General features: G+C 40.8%; 1 protein-coding gene across 2 annotated transcripts in view; it reads right to left on the bottom strand.

Annotated features, from left to right (window-relative positions):
* Positions 1-21,641, bottom strand: part of agla (amylo-alpha-1, 6-glucosidase, 4-alpha-glucanotransferase a) — a 47,120-nt gene extending 25,479 nt beyond the window's left edge. For both annotated transcript variants that reach the window (XM_031291015.2, XM_031291014.2), the window contains exons 1-7: positions 21,440-21,641; positions 13,778-13,903; positions 12,109-12,319; positions 10,154-10,323; positions 8,621-8,824; positions 2,843-3,024; positions 285-396 (exon numbers count right to left, since the gene is read on the bottom strand). In XM_031291015.2, the coding sequence (XP_031146875.1) occupies positions 285-396; positions 2,843-3,024; positions 8,621-8,824; positions 10,154-10,323; positions 12,109-12,319; positions 13,778-13,865 (967 nt within the window). In that variant the 5' untranslated portion in view covers positions 13,866-13,903; positions 21,440-21,641. The remainder of the gene's footprint in view (positions 1-284; positions 397-2,842; positions 3,025-8,620; positions 8,825-10,153; positions 10,324-12,108; positions 12,320-13,777; positions 13,904-21,439) is intronic.
* Positions 21,642-21,935: the final 294 nt, after the last annotated feature.

Below are 21,935 nucleotides of genomic sequence, written 5' to 3' on the forward strand. Positions count from 1 at the left end.
CGCAGTTTTTGCAAGTTCCCACAATTTCATCGCATGAAATTGCATAAATATTTTTTAAGAAAACGTGCCGCATAATCAAGGATTTTTGCCCACAACAATCACAAAAAAAACTCAGCATTTTTCTGGAAGGACTGTCTAAGCGCTGCCAAACACAACAGCTCTGTGCCTGAACACATCCTGTTTATGCACTGAGGCTGCTGTTCTGCTGATGTGATGACATGCTTTTGAAGTCTTACAACCATTACAAAGTGTATATTATTTTGCAGTTATACTTCAGTACAGACCATTTAGTAGTAGGGTCCTGAACTGTTCCACAGCAACGTCCACTTTGACCTGGTAGAACTCCCACAGTTTGATCTGAGGATACACGTCCTGCCACAACACACTACGGATGGCCTGTAACACACACACACACACACACACACACACACACACACACACACACACACACACACACACACACACACACACATCAACACAGAGAGAGAGAGAAGCAAACACACACATTTTTTTTTTTTTTTAAATACTTTTTTGGGCATTTCCGCCTTTAATCACTAGGACAGCTTAGATATGAACAGGTGGGAGAGGGGGAAGACATGCAGGAAGCTGCCGCAGGTCAGATTCGAATCCTGGGCCTCTGCTTCGAGGAATAAACCTCTACATATGGGCGCCCACTCTACCAACTGAGCTACCCGGGTGCCCAATAATCACTATTAATAAATGAGCCTTTTTTTACTTTACTGTATTAACTATAGCTTTCATGGCCTGCAAAACGTTGTTACATTTAATATTAGCAATAAATCACAAGGCTTGGCAAACACACCTTCTTAAAAGGTGTTACAATCATAAAGCGTACAGGAAGTCAGCTATAACAGCTGTGTTATTTACTCAATCATTGTATTCCTATGTTTTTATTGTACCTACATAAGAATCAGGTAGTCTGGAATCCTACTGAAAGCATGCAGTATATCTAACATAGTAAGTAACAAGAGTTGAACTAATATGGTTTCTCTGTGTTATCCTTTTGAAGATGTCACACTTACTCAGGCTTTACTCATCACTTTGACTCATGCCACTAACTAGCTGCATTTCCTAATGATAAAAATATTACAGTTCCTTTGTTGGGAGTTCATGTTCTGGCATCTCTCTAGTGGTCAAACAGCACAAACAAACAGAATTGATTATAAAATTTTAGTTTTAACATTTAGAGCACTACATGGACAGACGCCGAAATATATCGCTGATTTGTTGACCCCTTACTCCTCTTTCCGCACGCTTCGTTCCTCAGGCCAAAATCTCCTGATGGTCCCAAAAACCCGCCTTAAAACTCGGGGAGACCGCTCCTTTCAGGCAGTTGCTCCCAAATTATGGAATGCCCTGCCCCTGTCGCTGCGTGTGACCGATTCTATCGTTTATTTTACAAAACAGCTGGAGACACTCCTATTCAGACAAGCTTTCACTTGACTGAGCTATCTTTGTTTTTATGTTTGTATGATGTTTTTTAAATTGTTAATCTTGCGCAATGTAAAGCACTTTGTGATTCTGTCTGTGATAGGTGCTATATAAATAAAGTTTACTTACTTACTTACAAAGAAAAAAAATTCTATGCAGAACGTTTTGACAATAAACTCCATCAACACAACAGTATGTGGAGTTAAACTGGACGGGCCCAATAACCTCTGAATAGTTCTACTTGTTAAATTGCAATGTGAGCGGCAGCCAACCAGCCAGTGCATTTTATTTTAGTTATTTATTATTTTAAAAGGCAACCGCGACTACATTGTGCGTCTGCCCTATTTCGGATACCGTGGTGGCAGATATTTTGCCATGGCGGGCCGCCACTACAAAATCAACATAGAGGAAACGCTGCTAAGTGTCATTTTTTACACTTGAGCTGTAATAGACAACACGTTTTGACTGTTGTTACATTTGGTCAAAAGTTTATACTGCAAAATTAAGCGTTGTGGTCTTTGTCACATCTCAATAGCAATGCATGATGTTAAGACTAAGGGCATGTTCAGACCAGGAAACAGAGATCCGGCGACCCCCGAAATGTAGCACAAGTACACTTTTTATTTCACAAATACTTTTGTTTTCCTTCAGATCGTTCATAGGTCTCAATATTTCCGACCGCACTTGAATGCAGCTTCATTTCACGGAGAACGAGAGAAAGAAAAGAAACGAGCGAGTGCTTTGTTGTTGCAGGAAAAGCTGTTCCACAAACACCCGGGCAGTTAAGTGCTTGTGTTTGGTGTTTGAAAACTTTCTTGTGGCAGCGATAGAGGCAGTGATGTTTCCTGTTTCCTGTACGGGACTCTCGCACCGCCTCAAAACAGACTGAGAAGTCTGATCGCTGGTTACATGATTGGCCAACGCAGCGTGACGTCGGGTTGCATTTCTCCAAAAGTTGAGTAGGTCTCGACTTTTCGTCGCAGGCCGCTGCATGTTTTTTTTGGCTCCCCCCCTGCGGCTCCCACCGCCGCAGTTTAAACGCACAACCGCGATTCGAAATGAATAGGCATACCTGCATTGTGTGCAGTGTGAATGCGCGCCAGCTAATGCTGTCAAAGGTATCCATCCTCTAGTTGTCACATGTGTATCCTCTACAACACAGTCATGAAGTGTGTCATGTCTACTCTTTCTATAGTCTGTACACAGGGTTCAAAATTAGCACCATCTAGCTAGCCAAATGCTGGTATAATATGCAAGTGGCTGGTAGATTTGCTTCACCCACCAGTCACAAAAACAATGGCAATGCTATTGAGTGGCTGGTTACATTTGAACATTGAACCCTGTCTGTACAGTTGTGCAGTGTGTGTCCAGCTGAACTGCGTTTACTCACATTCAGATGGCTCTCGTTGGTAATATCAGCAGGAAGTCCTTTAGCTTCATAGCGTCCCTCTGCTACCCTGGTGGTTAAGTGCCACAGAGCTCTATCTAAGACCCAGGCTGGCCGCAGGTGGGGAGAGTTCACCAGGTTGTACCCACACTCTGGATGTTCTTCGATCCACCCACTGTTAGCAGCTGCAAAAAAAAAAAAAAAAGAGGAACGCTGAATCAGAATCCCCACCATTTAGTGATTTAATTGTCTTAGGTGCGATAGATGCTGGAACACATACTTGAAAATAGTTGGCAACATGGTGAGCATGAGCCAGAAAGGAACATTGTTCCCTAGATTGAATAGCATTTATAACCGAAACTCCAATGAAAAAGACATAATTGAATTGATAGTCTTTGTTGAAAACTTTTGAAATTTGAGTTAGTTTTATTTTTTTTCATGTTGCATCTACAATAGTCTTGCATCGCAAGACCTTCCTCCACAGCGCTGTGGAGGAAGGTCTGGCTAGTCCACACGGCATTCCGTGATGGGAGAAAAACCTGCTCTGGTTTATTGGCATTTCTTTAAACCAATCACAATCGTCTTGGGCGGGGCTAGGCGCCGGAAGGAGCAACATAGCAAAATAACCTCAGGAAGGAACTTGTTTTGGTGGAACACATATACGTTCAAAGGTTGTTTTAGTCGTGCAACAGAAAACTCAGATTGGACAGATAGTCTAGCTAGCTGTCTGGATTTACCCTGCAGAGATCTGAGGAGCAGTTAACCATAGTCCTCAGAAATCCACCAGAGTTTAGAATTACAACGCAAAGAAAGCAGAAAGTGTGGGACATCCAGCCGAAAATTAGGGACATTTGGCAGAATTTCCAGCGGCATCTGAACAATCCCGGAAATAAAACGTCGTCGATATAGACTACATCTGCAATAAACATTCATCATTGAGATTACCCTTTTTCTTGTGACATTTGCAACTTAGGCAAATTTAAGAAATGCTGGAGTTTTTTTGTGCAAAAAAAATAAGGAAAATAAGACTTTCATTGTTACGTTTAAGGCAGAGTTGGTAAGATTTCAAAATAGCATCTCCTCGGAGCTCCGACCCACACACAGACGTGCACGAGCACCGCTTTGTTGCCGCAACTTTACTTCATGGCTCATTTACCGGTAAGCAAACACCTAATATCATCGTACTGAATGTTTAAAACAAACATGACTACTGTTAGCAAAGAGGCGACGACGCGCATTGAGCTCAGGCTCGTACACGGGAGGGGTGGAGTACGCGCAGCGGGGCAAGGAGGCCTTTCATTGGTTCTTTCCAAGCAGACCGCGAGGCAGTGATTGGTGGGCGTTTTTACGGGATCACAGCAGCTACAGATGTCGGATCTTTTTCGCTTCTTTTTCAGAGCCCAAAAGTTATTTAGTGCTGTCGGGGTGTAAAGAACATTTTAAACAATCTATAAAAAAAAGGGTACAGTATATTGGAAATTGTTGGAGCCAAAATAAGTTGATGAATTAAATTAATTCATTGATTCGAAGTAAAAACTAGATGATTTGTATTTATTTTTTCTATTTCTTTTTGAGATTATGAAATGTAGACTTTGGACTTGAAATACCTGTTAAACTAATCTCTGGGTAACGGTAACTTCCCCTCCTCTCCTAATTAGGTCATTCTCAGGTACAATGAGGTGCTGGGTGACCGCTTGGTGAGTTAAGAAGATAGACTGTATTGTCCCGAAGGAAATTTGTCTTGGACAAACGCTACTTACAGAATTCAACACAACAAACACACACACACACACACACACACACACACACAAAGTGCACACACACACATAAAGTACACACACACACACACAAAGTAAACACACATAAAGTACACACACACACACACACACACACAAAGTAAACACACAAAGTACACACACACACACATAAAGTACACACACACACACACACACACACACACATACACACACACACACACACACACAAAGTACACAGACTGCTGCATCACTCTGCATGAACATGCTCATGTTGCATGCAGAGACTGCCACTAGCCAACCAAATTGCACACTGCCCGTTGTGCAACACATCACAATAGTCGTTATAATATGTGCAGTAAGGGTAAGCCGCCTCATCACGAAAATCCTGAGTTCTTTGGCGTTTGAGTGAGAGAGAACGACTGAACAGATTGTGAACAGTTTTATAAAAGAATACCTACGTTCATTTTATGTTACAGTGGCACTCATAAGTTCATGCTAAAGTTGACTAAAAAGAGGAATAAAAAAAAAAATCATCTTTTGGAAATTGATCTTAATGCCTTAATTAAAAAAATGAGGAAAAATCCGACCTTTAAGGACACCAATTTTCTTTGTGAATGAATAATGTATCGTAAATAAATAAATGTTCTTCCTTAAAATACAGGGGGCATAAGTAAGTACACCCATATGTTAAATTACCACAGAGGCAGGCAGATTTTTATTTTTAAAGGACAGTTATTTCATGGATAAAGTTCCCTTGGCCTTTGGAATTAAAATAGCCCCACATCATCACATACCCTTCACCATACTTAGAGATTGACATGGGGTACTTTCCATGAAATCATCTCTCTATCATCTCTTTATCAGGATGCAGAGTATCCTGGATACTCTGCATCCTGATAAAGTTCCCTTGTACATCATCACATACCCTTCACCATACCTAGAGATTGGCATGGTTTTATTTCAGTTAGCCTAATAGCTGGTTTGATTTGCATTGAGAGATGATCTTATGGAAAGTACCCCATGCCAATCTCTGAATTGGTGTCCTTAAAAGGTTGGATTTTTTCCTCATCTTTTTAATTAAGGCATTGAGATCAACTCCAAAAGATTATTTTTTTAAGTCAACTTTAGCATGAACTTATGAGTGCCACTGTATGTTGAAAGCCAATTTATTTTTTGACATGATAAATCTCGTATATTTGAATGAAACGTGAGGATCTCAGCGAGTGCTTTTTCTTACAAACAAGTCACAATCCTCCTCCAAAAGGCGACAAAGGATTATGAAAATGAGTGAAGGAGTCGCCATAACAGAAATAGTTGCCAACCCTGCCTTTGATCATAATGTCTAATCATACAATACTATATGTTCAGCAGCGGATCATGAACCAGCCGTTTGTAAAGACGTTTGTAGAGATGTCTAGATAGACTGACAGTACATTAACCACTCGGTCAGTCTCTAACCTTTTAGTCAGGCTCATTTTACGGCTTGACCTTTTCTGGGAAAGGAGGTGATAAGAGTAGATGAGTAAACACGGAGAACACGGTAACATAACTGTAGGAGAGCGCTCACTCTCCTGGGTTAGAGCTGCAGTGTCCTTTCAGTTACTTTCATGTTAGTGTGTTCCCTTTTGATCCATAAGCTCGTCTCATTTAATGCACCAGCATACTGAACCCCAGGGAAGAGTAGCTGCTGCAGTTAAACATAAATTAAGTCTAGTCACTCTGCTTTCCGGCTTGAAGCCAGTGGCCTCTTTAGTAATGTGAGGTTTGTTCCTGATTTAGCATGCTGCTCACACACACACACTCACACCACATACTTCACAATGTGTGTGTATGTGTGTGAGAGAGAGAACAATCCTTAAGACCTTTAAAACCTTAAGAGAGAAAGAAATGCTCTCTCTCAGGCTGCTTCACTGATGGATTTTAAAGCTTATTTTGCTGTTGAAGACTTAGGGGCGCTTTCACACCTATAGTTCTGTAGACCCCGGTGCGATTTCGGGGGTGAACATTGTTGTTCATTTGGTACGGTTTGCGCTCACACTGCATTTTGTAACAACTTTGCAAACAAATGTCACGCGGTTGAAACAGTCGCTTGTTTAATGGCCAGAATATCCGAGTGAAACTTGCCAATACTTCCCGGTCTTCGAAATAATAGAGCAACGCAAAATGTATAAGGTCTTCGGTTTTCTGGTTTTGCTTTAATGTTTGTAATATTTTAGAAGTAGGCGAACAATGTGAGCAGTAAAGGAGGATGATGTGTGGATGATGATGTCACTCAGACGAGCAGCGAGGTGTGCTCAGAACAGCTTATGGATCTGAAAGTTATCATCCCTTAAATCGTATATAAGTCCGTAAATTGTGTGCAAGGTTGAAATTGCAGGTTAGTAAATGCTCTGTTTTTTGGCTCACTTCCTGTATTTGGGTCGGATCGGGTTCTCACCTGAAGTGAACCCAACTCTAGTTCACTTGGAAGCAAACCGAGACTAGGGCTGCACAATTAATTGCAATTTTATCAAAATCGCAAAATGGACTAGTGCAAAATCGAAATCGCAGGGGGGCGCAATATTTGCTTAAGGTAAAATATGTGTCAAACCATTCTGATTTAAGTAGTTTGGTGCTGCAGAGACGTCCCGGCCTACAAATCCTATCCTACAGACTACAGAAAACATATTTGTTTGGTACAAATCCTCGCAAAAATCACACTATAATCATTTTAATTTCTTTTAATGTTCAATGAAAATGAGAATAATGATGCAAAAACTATCATTCCCTCCAATATCGTGAATCATATCGCAATATCAGTCAAAATAATCGCAATTAGATATTTTCCTCATATCGTGCAGCCCTGACCGAGGCCCCTGTTTTCAAGCGGACCAAAGTTTGTTTGTTTGATCCGCACCAGAGTTTCGGATAAGCTTTCACACCAGCCCAAACGAACCGGACTATCCCACGAAATACTCCTTGGTTTAAGTTAAACTGACCAAACTGCTCGGGTATGGAAGCACCCTAAATCATATTGGTATTCTTCTCTTTCTTGATGTATACTTACTGCAGTTACATAGTTTCAGGAGTCAACTTCCTTTAACTGGATCTGATCATGCCCTCTGCAAGATAAACTAATGTAAACACACTCTCTGTCAATATAAAATAAGGTTAATGATACTGTTAACCTGCACTATTATCATCATCACCTCAAGTGACCTAAAAGCCTGTTCAGCCCTATAAAAGTAAATGTATCATAATCGACAAGCACTGGAATATATTCAATTTAAAAGGTGCTCCTATCAAATAGAAGTGGATACTTGAATATATTACCAGTGAGATCATGGACAGGTGTTGCAACTACTGTTAAGAGGACCACTTGCACTGCACACACTTAACAGTATGATTATATCATGTCTGTATCCATATTAAAAGTAATGGTTTATACAATGGTGCTCATAAGTTTATGAACCCATGCTAAAGTTGACTAAAAAGAGGAATAAAAAAATCATCTTTTGGAAATTGTGTAATGAAATGCCTTAATTAAAAAAATTAGGAAAAATCCGACCTTTAAGGACACCAATTTTCTTTGTGAATGAATAATGTATCGTAAATAAATAAATGTTCTTCCTTACAATACAGGGGGCATAAGTGAGTACACCCCTATGTTAAATTCCCATAGAGGAAGGCAGATTTTTATTTTTAAAGGCCAGTTATTTCATGGATCCAGGATACTATGCATCCTGATAAAGTTCCCTTGTACATCATCACATACCCTTCACCATACCTAGAGATTGGCATGGGGTACTTTCCATAAGATCATCTCTCAATGCAAATCAAACCAGCTATTAGGCTAACTGAAATAAAACAATGCCAATCTCTAGGTTTGGTGAAGGGTATGTGATGACGTGGGGCTATTTGAATTTTGACTCAAACCAATTAATCCGTTATGAAAATAGTTGCTGATTAATTCAATAGCTGACAATGAAATCGATTCATCTCTGCAGCTCTAATTGGAAATACAGAGTGCATAAAAGTCACTCACCAGTATGATTATACACCACATCTGTAATACATAGCATGTTCCATTCCTTCTTTAACATCTCCACCAGCGCCCCCACATCTTCCCAGCTGTAGCTCTGACCGGCGGGGCTAAACTCGGGGTTAAAGTTGAGCTGGTCTGCCAAGGAGTAACAGGACCTGGACTCTCCTAGAGTCTGCAGAGGTGTAAAGTGGATCATGTTGTACCCTGTAAGAAAAAAAAACCAACATACATACAATTAGTAAGCAGATGCAGCATACTGTTTAATTAAAAATATTACTAATTGTAATGATAATGTGAATCCCTTGTACCCAGAACAGGATACAGTGGAGTAATGCCTTTACACACTGTCTCTAGAACAGTAGCTGTACACACACACACACACACATTAATCTGAGTTCAGCCATTTGAGTTAAGGTGAGGAGTTAGGGCCTTTTCACACCTGAAAGTCTCAACCAGGGTATATGCATGCACGCACACACACACACACACACACACACACACACACACACACACACACACACACACACACACACACACACACACACACACACACACACACACACACACACACACACACACACACGTCCCCTCCGCCTACTGCATCAAACACTGTCTCTAGAACAGTACAAGTCTCAACCAGGGTATTATGTATATGCACGCACGCACACACACACACACACACACACACACACACACACACACACACACACACACACACACACACACACACACACACAGCCTACTGCATCAGACACCATCTCTAGAACAGTACCTGTATACATACACACACCCACGCAACACCTTTACGTGTCACACCTACATCCCGTCGCCATCACCTACGTGGGCTGAGTCTCCTGATACTTGGAATTGATTTCATTGTAGACAGGCTTCCCCGTCCTCTCGTATCCTCTCGCTAGTGTCTGAGTTTTTTCCAACGGACTCCTGCTCTCCCAGTGCTACTGCGGCTCATTCGTTTTCACACCGGAACTTTACTTGGGTTTTTCTAATTAGAGACAAAGTGTTTGCTGACACCTGTCTGCTCTGATTGCATCCACCGTCACTCTCTTGTTCTCTTGTGGTCAACCACACACTCGCTGCAGACACTACGTTAAGCACTGAGCTATTCCTTAAAGGAGCCACGACGATAGCATGGCAGAACTTCTTTGTACTCTTAAAGTCCGAACACTCCAAAAATAGCTTTCACACTTGAATCACGCTTTGATCCGGACCAATTCCACCTCTTTTCGTCGGACCAAATTTCTGGCTGTTCGGTCCGGACCGTTTCACGCTTGTAATTTTGGTTCAGATTAAACTGAGAAGTCAGAAAATCCAGACCACACAAGGTAGGTGTGAAAGGTCTTTAAAAAAAAGATATTGTAAACAAAGACCAGCTGTCAATATGATCCAGTGACTTTTCAGGTTCAGGCTGAGGGTTACCGACATTCTTACGAATCTTTTCTTTTCCTGAAGTCATTAACCACTCCAGGGCACTGACCCTTTTCCACAAAAAAATTAAATAAAATACACACACACCTGATTCCTTTGCTACTCTCAGTCTATCTGGCCAGTCATCTAAGTGTCCCAGACATTTGGACAGGTAGGTCTGGATGGTGATGCAGTCTAATGGGAGGATGACATTATCTGCTCCAACGTGAAGAACTGGGTCGACTACGATGTATCCTCCGCCTGACCGCTCTGTGTCTCTGTGGGAAAAGAAATGTAAATTATACAGTAAAATACTGGACAAAATGGATGTAAGGAAGCGACTGTCACAAGTACTAGTATCTAGGGTTGGGTACCTTTCACATTTTTATCGGTACCGGTACAGATACCTCAAATTCGGTTCTGGTACCCAACGGTACCTTTTTTCGGTACTTTCTCTCTGTATTAACAAAAAAATAATTTCAGTTGTAAAAATAATTCCAAACCTATTGATACTATTAACATGTTGTTATATATTTAGAACATTTTACACTCAAAACAAAATAAACAAAAATAAAATTCTGTACAAAATTCTATTTGTACATTATTCTATTTTAGCCTGTTGTATATTCATCATGACCGTTTTTAATTGCTATTTCATGTTTCATGTAAAGCACTTTGAATTGCCTTGTTGTTGAAAGCTGCTGTAGAAATAAAGTTGGATAAACCATCTGTCTATCACCAACATAGACAGATGGTTTATCCAATCAGCTGACCAGTATTTTCGCCCCTTCCCAAAAGTTCTCCAACGGAAAGTTCCCAGATGGATATGCCGAGCAAATGTGAAGCAATCCATCTGGTGGAGTCAGGTTAACCCAGCCCTACTAGTATCATACAGTGACTGAGCAGAAAAGAAAGATACCAACATAAACAAAAACCTAAAATATGCAAACCATAAGACATCACAGAGGACTATTGAGTACTATAGACCGAATCACCGGGACGTCGCGCTAACACAAAAATGACTTCCGGGTAGACGGATGTCAGTTGATTTGAATAGCGGAAAAGTATGAAGTCGTCAAACTGAAGTTGTTTATTTCTGTTGTCATTTTTAGCCATAACTGTAACATTTAAAGACATAGTTAAACACGGAGGCCCGGCCTATCTGACGTTTCTGCTGTGCCTATTTTCTGTACTGTGTTGCTTTCCTAGTGTCTTTGCTAAACCAAATCTAACAACTAGATTTTTTGTTTTGGTGGTAATTTGCCTTCTGATGAGAACTAACTGGAGCTAGCTCCCACTTCCTTTCTTCCTCTCATTAGGGCAATAAAATAATGTTGTCAAACTGTACATCATCAAATGTGGGGAAAAGGCCTGGAGAACATTATCAGTAGCTTATAGAAATCTAGACGCACCCTAGCGGCAGCACATTTATTTTGCAGCCAGGGGGGTCTAGGCACTCTCCGTTGGCTTGCGAGCTGGAAAAACCAAACTCTGGTCAGGCCAATCACATCGTGTATAGAGTCGGTGGGCGGGCTTATGGCTGCTGCTGCTGCTGCTGGGAACAGCGGTCTTCTGGAAGACTTGGAGTTAAGCTTTTCTTTGAGAAAATAACAAAGAACGGCACTGAAGTCATTCTTAAAAAAGGAAGATGCGTTCGGAGTTTTGCTGACCGGATACGGCAAAAGTTTAATCTATCAACTAGCTTCGCTACCTTCTTCATTGCTCTGGTTGGTTGTAGCGCTATCCTATTGCGTGCAGAGGGAATTTGAAAGACAACCGTTTATCCCGCCCTTCGGATTGAGCTCCGTCAATGGTGAGTTCCCAGACCTAACATCTGGATGTGGGTCTGGCTTGTCAGGCTACATTATCAGCAGACCCAAACGGAATCTGCGGATTGTTTAACAGTTTTTAGCGGTGATCCTGTAAATAAAATCTGCAGAATTTTGTAGACTGTTTTTTGCTTGGTGTGAAGATGTGTTAACATTCTAAGTTTTCTTTTAATTTCATTTCATTTGTTTACGTCCGCAGATTCCATGTGGCCATTGTTATCAGGGGGGTCTTACCCATATCCAAAGTAGTACTGATAGGACCCGGCCATCTTGAGGTCCAGAGAGCAGAACTTGTCAGAGTCATCCTCCCTTCCTGTTGGGTAGCTCCACCCCAAAACACGGAAGTTGTTTCGTTCAAACTCCTTTCCTTCAAGTGGATAGTTGGTGTGTACCATAACCCTCTTCCCCTGAAGGCTCGGACCGAGGCGGAACTGGAGCTCAAACCCTGAAGAGAAAGACACTTTTTTGATTCATTGCTTTATATCAACACGTGGCATCCATGAAAGACAAACTGGTATGTTCAAATGCTTTTGGCCGTGCCATTAATGTTGTTTTGTGAATGAAAGTATCAATTTCATTGGGGGGAAAAAAAAAAGATTCTTATTATGAGCCTGGTTATTTGCTTCCTCCCCCATTCATACTGGCCTTCTATAGTACACACACACACACAGCTCTGCAGCTCTGAAATAAACAAAAGGAACAATTTTCAAATACAGTTACTCATATTGATATTAGCCAAAGAAACTGGTCCTCCAGAGTCTGGACCATGAAAGGTTTGTCTATATATAGTCCAGTCCACACAATCCCTATCAGGTTCAGAGTCCTGTAAATGTCAACTGGTCGTTGACATTTGGTCTCCCTGTCCAAGTGTCAGAAAGCCAAGTTTGAGGCCTTTAGTTTGATGGTGGTGTCCTTTGTTGTATGACCTGGTGTCCCTCTCTGCACTCTCTCCGGTTCTGGTGGTTGACTAACGCATATTTTTGCGGATTGTCTCTCAAAACGGGCCGAATGGGTGGCGCATGGCGCACCCCAGTGAGTCCATGAGATATACAGTATATCTTATATATATCGCCATTCAGCCGAAAAAAAGATAAATGAAAAAATATGATTTTTGGTCCAAATCGCCCAGCCCTAATAGTATCTTGAATTCACCTTAAAAATCAGTCTGTTGGTTTTGTACACCACCAATACGTGTATGTATACAGTGCTCAGCAAAAAAAATGCTAAAGTTGACTAAAAGATGAATAAAAAACTCATCTTTTGGAAATTGATCTTAATGCCTTAATTAAAAAAATGAGGAAAAATCCAATCTTTAAGGACACCAATTTTCTTTGTGAATGAATAATGTATCGTAAATAAATAAATGTTCTTCCTTAAAATACAGGGGGCATAAGTAAGTACACCCCTATGTTAAATTCCCATAGAGGCAGGCAGATTTTTATTTTTAAAGGTGATGATGTGGGGTTATTTGAATTCCAAAGGCCAAGGGAACTTTATCAGGATGCATAGTATCCTGGATCCATGAAATAATTGGCCTTTAAAAATAAAAGTCTGCCTGCCTCTATGGGAATTTAACATAGGGGTGTACTTACTTATGCCCCCTGTATTTTAAGGAACAACATTTATTTATTTACGATTCATTATTCATTCACAAAGAAAATTGGTGTCTTTAAAGGTTGGATTTTTCCTATTTTTTTAATTAAGGCATTAAGAACAATTTCCAAAAGATGATTTTTTTTTATTCCTCTTTTTAGTCAACTTTAGCATGGGTGTATTCACTTGTGCTGAGCACTGTAAATGTTGAAGGCAATAAACCGTCCGTATCCCTGATACAATCAGGCATTAGGTAAAGTGCAACACCAAAAGCACAGCTGTTTAAAAAAAATAAAAAAAAATACATTACCTTGTTCAAGTCTGAACAGAGTCCTCTCCAAATTCTCCTTGTCGTTAAGCATTAGGACTCGGATCTGCTTCAGGTGTTGAGGCAACATCTTGAGAAGATCTTCAAAGTGAACTGATCCCTGGCCTCCTGTAATCAGGGGAATGCAGGTTGCTAAATAGTTAAAACCATTTACATACAAAACACTTTCTCAAATTAGTAAATTGGTTTCTAATCTGTATGAAATAGTTCCTAAACTGTACCATGTCCCTTAACCAATGTTGCCACAGTTACTTTGAAAAAGTAACTTAGTTACAAGTAACGCGTTACCCGGCATCACTGCCCTTAACCATGAGGAAATGCTTCTTGTCAAATCAGTGGTATTCCACAATGCTATGACGAGCCATGCGTTGGCCGTATACTGGCACTAGTCTATATCCTTGGCGTTCCACTTCCGGGATCACTCCGGTGCCGCAGGAAATTCCGCCGGATGCATGTATTTTCCGTTTCCTTCCTCTTCCTTTGTGTTGGAATTTTAAAGTCGGTGGATTTCTGAGGACTATGGTTAACTGCTCCTCAGATCTCTGCAGGGTAAATCCAGACAGCTAGCTAGACTATCTGTCCAATCTGAGTTTTCTCTCGCACAACTATTTTGCAGCGGCTCTGTGCGGAGCTTAGCACCGCCCAAGATGATTGCGACTGGTTTAAAGAAATGCCATTAAACCAGAGCACGTTTTCCTCCCATCCCCGAATGCTATGTGGAGTACAGCCCGACCGATATAATGGCAGGCCGATATTATCGGCCGATATTAGACATTTCCAAACGGAAATGGGAATAACGGTATCGGCATTTATAATGGCCGATAAATGAATATTTAAAAAATAAAATAAAAACGGACGAAACCTCCTTCAACCATGTTGGGTGTTGGCGTTGCATAGTTTGTTCTCCAGAGGGCGCTCTACAACGTCCCTGTTGGCAACACACGTGTTTAACCCTTTAAGTTTCAGATCTTAAGTTTGTATTTTTATACATTTTATTTATCAGAACTTTAATATATTTTGATGTTCTTCTCTTCTGGTGTGACAATAAAACCAACAAGTTTATCTTTAAACTTCATTATATTATTTTAGTGAGGACTCATAAATAACTACAAATAACTAATGTTAGGGAAATCTGTTTATGTTTTGTTACGCGTTTCTGGATTATTTTTTTTTTTAAATATATATCGGCCGATATATCGGATTTTTAAATCACCAAATATTTGTATCGATATCGGCTAGGGCTGAACGATTAATTGCATTTGCGATAATATCGCGATATGTTAAAACACGATTTCCTAATCGCAAAGGCTGCGATTTGGTCACATGACTCGCGAGAGCAAATCAGTCTGCACTCCGCAGAGAAAGCATCAACTAGCACGCTAACGCTACGCCGTACCTTGAGCTGATTTCTGTCATTCAAACAACTCTGAGTTGTAGTTTAAAACTTTTACAGCCATTTTAATAAAATGAGGGGTTTTATTCGGGCTTGAGTCTATACATGCAGTTAATGGATACAGGCACACAGAACTGAAGGCTCGGTTGGCAACTAGCTCTGATTAGCGGTTAGCTCCAGTTAGCGGTTAGCTCCGTTATAAAGATATGGAGTGGAGGAGCTGCCACTGAGAGGGGTAACAACCAGACTGATAAATGACGTTCGGGGAGCTTTCACAGCAGCGTGGCCGCGGGGTTTCAACAGTTTTATTAGTACAGTTAATCCCACGGCAAGAACACCAGCAACTAGCTAACGTAACGATAGCCTCTCTGAACAAGTGCACACGGCAGCAGGCAACTTCACGAGGGGGAGGGGCTGGAGGCAGCTCCTCTCTGTGCATTGTAAAAAAATACACGTGTGTGTGTGTGTGTGTGTGTGTGTGTGTGTGTGTGTGTGTGTATATATACTATATTTTTACTTATTTAACTGTCTAGTGTGTAATTGTGTGTTCATACTATAAATTATTATATTATTATTCTTTGTTGAATAATACAGAAGACAAAGAGCTTTAAAAAATAATCAAATCGCAATCGCAATATTTGGGAAAATAATCGCAATTAGATTATTTTCAAAAATCGTTCAGCCCTAATATCGGCCTTAAAAATCCTTTATCGGTCGGGCTCTAATGTGGAGTAGCCAGACCCTCCCTCAGCTGGCAAAGCGAGACTAATTGGCACTAACAATGTATTTGTGCCACACTGGCATTGCACTCAGGAGCTGTGTTCGAAACCGTTCCCTATCACAGAAATAATGCACTATATAGTATAGTGTGTTAGCCATTTTGTAGCGGCGTTCGAATCCTCCGCGGTTCACTGCATTCACTATATACGATGTACCCTACATTTTACTCCCGTATACCACAATGCAACGCGGCCATGTTTTCCAGGAGGAGAAGAAGAAGCAGAAGCACCGGCGTTTCTAAACAGTGGAAATGTAACATGCAACCTTTTACTATTCTTGGTTTGTAGAAGTAATATAGTTTGGGTTTGTTTACATGACGCTGGGCGCGCCCGCCTCCATCACACAAATAACCGGCTCATCTCCTGATGTAAGTCACGCAACGATGCGTTTTCAGTGAGGGTCCGAAATCCCGTTTGGTCGTTCCCTATATAGTTTACTATTTAATAAACACTGTATAGGGAATGGTGAGTGAATGAATGAGGGAACGGTTTCCAACACAGCTAAGGTTTCCTGCACACTACAATGTCTTAGTGACAGGTGGGGAGGATTAAAACTAGGGCTGTCAAAATAACGCATTAATTGCGATTAATTAATCTGAGAAAAAAATAACGCATAAAAAAAAAATAACGCAGATTAATCTATTCCATATTGACGTTTGACCCGGAGCCGTTCTAGCCACCATTGGACTGTAATGAAGGAGGGAGACGAGAATGTGCTGCCTGGATCATTAACTGGAACATTTACTTGTAAAAATCTTCTTCCTGCCAACCCTGGCTACCGAAATCTGGTGCCACTGATATGTCTGCACTTCTCTCTGATGCTCTGAAGACGATACAGGAAACACAAACACCGCTGCACAGGACGCTAGTTAACACTATACTCGACAGCAGCTAACGTTAGCCTACCGCTAGCTAGTTAACACTATACTCGACAGCAGCTAACGTTAGCCTACCGCTAGCTAGTTAACACTATACTCGACAGCAGCTAACGTTAGCCTACCGCTAGCTAGTTAACACTATACTCGACAGCAGCTAACGTTAGCCTACCGCTAGCTAGTAGCTGGATTAAAAACGGTTAAAATGCTGACAGCTAACGCTAAACGGTGTAAAATTTGACCTTAGCAATAAACAAGCCGTCTTTTAATGTCACCAACTGTTGTTTAGTACCCTTTTTTTTTCTTTTCTTTTTTTACTTTCTTAAAAAGTATCGGTTCAGGCACCGTTAATTATGTATGCGATTAATATGTGATTATTAATAATTAATCACAGCTTATGTAATTAATTAGATTACATTTTTTAATCGATTGACAGCCCTAATTAAAGCCTTATTTAACCCCTGTGTTGTCTTCCGGGTCAACTATGCAACTTTTTCTTTTTCTGGGTCGAAATTTAAAAATATAATTTTTTGACACTTTTTCAGATGTTTTTTTTTACGTTTCTTGTTTTCCCCCCCCCCACATTTTTCAACGTTCTTTTTAAATTGCTATCAATGCTACAACATTGAATAAAACAGCCAAATTCTATGAAAGTAGTGAACTGATCATTTATTTTACTTGTGAAGAGCGTTGTACGGAACCGTCCACGTTATTCTGTTTTGACAATTTTGTTGAAAGAAACCCACGTTTCTGATCTAGAAACTTTTTGAAAATGGGTCAAATTTGACCCGAGGACAACAATCGACAATACAATCCGCAACTACAGAGAGAGACAAATGGGTTAGACCACACAATAAATGTAAATGCCTCAAAGAAAAGCACTAAATCACTGAAGTAACAAGCACAGTTACAAAACCTGCAACAGAAGTGTGTCACACTACAGTCGGTTGAATGCCAACTATCGACTTTTTGCAGCTATCAGGAGGTCTGGCAATCAGACATTTGATCAATATGTACGTTTTTAAAAACACCCATGAACTTCAACAGGGCCAAATAATCTGCGACCATACGACAGATGCACTTGTCCAAAAACTTCTGATTTAACAAGTTAAGGGGGACGGTTTGTGAAATCATGACAACATATTTTAAACACAAAATGCACTGACCAAATTTAATACCGGCATTCACAATTTGAAATGGATCAACAAGTACATGACTGACATCAATAGCACATAGAAGTTTGTCAAATACTGCTATCTGGCATGAAGATAGGAAGGGGCAAATGTTAAACAAGGATTTTTAGGCAATAAGCTGGTTGAGAAATGCATTGTGCAAACTGCTGTAACACAGCACAGGGAAGTTAGTCCTAACGCTAAAGTATTTAGTTCAAACAGACCATAGCTGCTGCTAAAAAACACTGGATACAAACTTTCCTCAGTCAGTCAGCTGGTATTGTAGCCTCAGAGGCTGGAGCATATTTACTTTTTTAATGTCATCGTTAGTTGCAGCCCTAATATATAAAATATAACATTGTGATAGGAGCCATTATGTACATCTACTTTTGATACTACTAGTGCAGTGCCCGTTGAAAATGTGCCTGTTTGGAACGGGACGATTGCTTGGCCTGAGGTATTGCTGTTTATAGAATTCATCAAAACCAGATAGTACCCCAAAATGACTTACAGAAGGACCCCAAACCACTTAATATGCAACTCCACTGTATAGCCTGCTACTGACTTACTGATTTACCTGACAGAGAACGCTGCAGATTCAGAATGTTATCACAAAATATCCCAATGAAAATGTGGAGTAATCAGACATTAGCGTCATGGGCTCACGGCATTGCGCTACCCACCTGGCCCGTTATGAGAGCTAATCAGCACATATCTGCGTTCATCAACCACCAGAACCGGACTGTTTGTGTGAGAGAGAGAGAGAGAGAGAGAGAGGGAGGGAGGGAGAGAGAGAGAGAGAGAGAGAGAGAGAGAGAGAGAGAGAGAGAGAGAGTTGTGTTGTATGATCTTTAACCAGCAGAGGTGTTAATTTCCATACAGGTTTAGTGGTTTGCCGGTTCTAGCCTGGTCCTACCAGACTCTGGTACATTTCATTTGTACAGAGAGTCTGGCCACTCTCCATTGACAAATGTTAACTTCCTTGAAGGCGGGTACTCTGTTGAAGTTTAAAACTATTGGATCTGCCCAGAGCCACTCTGGATCTGCCATAACCAATCGCTAACGTTTGGTCGTGACGTCGGCTTAGCATCGCTAGCGTTCGCCTTAGCCGACTCCTTCACCACTAACGGAGCGAGCTGGAAAATCAAACTTTTCCCGAACCCCGTGGGGAGGAGGGTCACAACATCATGGCCACCAACTAAACTCAGCAAAGATTGTTCTTGCTCGGGCTTTAACTTCTGGATATTCGGCAGCGTTGCCACAACGGACCGCATCTTTCTCCGCCACCATTACGGAACTACAACTCAAACTAGCGCACAACCTCAACATCATCGTTCTCAGCCACTCCCTCTGTTCGCTGACTGCACCCGTAATTTTTTGACGGGAGAAAACCCAAGAATATACCGCAAACCCAGACGGAGTACTGAAGGAAAATGAAAATTGAGCGGAAGTACGTAGGAGGGCGGAGCCAGGCTATGACGGTTAACAGTGAAGTAGGGGATTTGATTCGCGGGGGTATTTTGGCAAAGGTAATGTTAATAGTGTTGCAAGTTATCAGTAGACTTAATCAACCCGACCCAGGGTGAGTCTGATGAAAAGTGCTGTGTCTGCCCGGTTCAGCTCTGAGATGTTCTCGCATTGCACAGCGCTGTGAAGGAATAATCTCTCCGAAATGACATTATGTTCTGCCTCTGTTTAGAAGTGGTGAATGTAGTCTACTGCTCACAGCAACTTCATACTATATAGTGTTGGCAAACGGCTTTTTATTGAGTTTCCTCTTAGCGAAATAACAGACACTGAAAAGCGTAGGGCCTTTTTTTCGCCAACCTTATTCCACACAACAGTCGGGATGTTCCTTTCAGCTATCCGCTCGTGCTCCAGGAAAGTGTTGCAAAGCGTTCTGCATGTGGCGTTTGCGTGTGACGTGCAGGTTACCAAACCCCGCCCCCAAACACGGACACACACACATGCATACATGCATACATACATACAGATACGTCTCGCTTTATTAGATAGATTAGGGAAATGTTGCCGATATTTCTATACGTTGACTTCAGTAAAACTTCTAATGCAGGACTTTTCCTTGTTATGGAGCATTTTATTGTGTGCTATTTTGTTTCAGTAAATGATCTAAAGACATACACCCCTGACTATTTTAGCCTCAAGGATTCTAGGATTACATCCACAAATTACACATTACATAACACAAATACCTGAATCATAAACATATGGCATGTCTTCATTTAACAGGCCCTCAAAATGACTAGAATCAGACTCCACAGACAAACTGTTTTATAGGCTAGGATTTAGTTCAAGCTGAATCAAATATGTAAAATAAGTAAGAACTGGACTTCTCAGTACTCTCTCATGGAGTATAGGCCTCGGACGTTAGTCATTGAACAATAGCACAGTTAGTGGCCATATGCTAGCCAATATTTGCACACAGGAGCAGATAATGCTGCTAGCTGTCAGAGTTTTGGGTTCAGTTGTGTAATAATTTGAGCAGGTTAATGCATCCAGTTACTGAACCCTCCCTCTGAGTCTGCGCAGTTCTTCGGTCCGATGATCAGAACAAGGTCAGGAATCCAGCCGTTAATGTCACACTATCTATTTTTAAAACACTGTTCATCTTGCTTGGCACCTCGGGTTCACACCGACACAGAGTAACAAGAGACACAGACGTACAGTATCAAGATGACGGTATATAATTATTCGCTACGGTGATGCAGGAACCTGCAAAGCTAATGTCGCGTTTATGGCTGGACTCCAAATTCCATTCAAAAAAGTGGCAATTTAATTTCGCCTCGCTTTCTAGCACACCCTTATGCCTCATAAAACACAATTCAAAAGCCCTGATTGAATTGAAATTAACAACTTAACAATTCGGTATACGTACAATGTATCAAATAAACTTTATTTTAATAAAGCAACCTAATTAAGTTGTGTACTTCATACAGTCGGCCCCAACCATATTGTACTGTAGTGGGCGGTGCCGTCAAGTTGGAATTGTAAGAACAAAGTAACGCAGGCTGGGTGGAATTGATTGAGAATGTGAGAATGGGTATAAATAGATATGTTTCAAAGTTACCTTCGTCATTACGCAAGGCAACCTTAACGTTTTACCTTTAGAAATAGACAGAATTCTGAATGGTTATCTCTAAATAACTGAGAATGTATTTTGTTGCCTTATTAGGATGTAAAGTTGAACTACGAAGAGCAACGTGAAAAGCGTTAACGCTCAGTTAACGTTAGAGTTAATGTTAACGTTAACAGTTAGCTAAACTTATGTCAGCTAACGTTACCTAACGTAGCTAGTGATCTATCTTTCTGCCAGCTACTAGCTGGGGTTCTAACTCGTAGAAGCTTAATAATGACAATATTACACGACAATGCAAAAACATGTTTGATTGTCTCTTCCCACTCACCTGTCAGATGTGTCTTCGGTCAGTCACAGCAACAGGAGGACGGACAGCTTTGTTTTTCCTGGATGGATAGTGGGTGAACTGAGGGGGCGTGGTCCGCAGACCGGGAGCCTTTACCGTAATAACCCGAGTAAAACGGCCATACGGTATTACATGTTTTTACCATAGAAATAGAATAGGCCTAAATACATTTTATTCTGTGATTTTTACATTTAATAATACATGTGTTCTTTTCAAATCTGTATTCATTTAAGGGAGATATTTAAGCTCATTTAGTGTAAATATTAATGCCATAACTTACAGTTGTAAATTCTTTCTTTCACAACTTTTTAAAAAGGCAGTTTGTCTATTTCTCTAGTATTTTACTTAGACAAACTGCTCTGGATTGCAACAGTATTTAGGTAATGCCAGAAAAAAGCTATGCAATCTCGTATATTTACAGCAAAATTGACTGTAATAGGATATTGCTGCCAAAATGCTCATTTCGCATAATTTATGT

The sequence above is a fragment of the Sander lucioperca genome, chromosome 9 (genome assembly GCF_008315115.2).
Source record: "Sander lucioperca isolate FBNREF2018 chromosome 9, SLUC_FBN_1.2, whole genome shotgun sequence".
Taxonomy (NCBI): Eukaryota; Metazoa; Chordata; class Actinopteri; order Perciformes; family Percidae; genus Sander; species Sander lucioperca.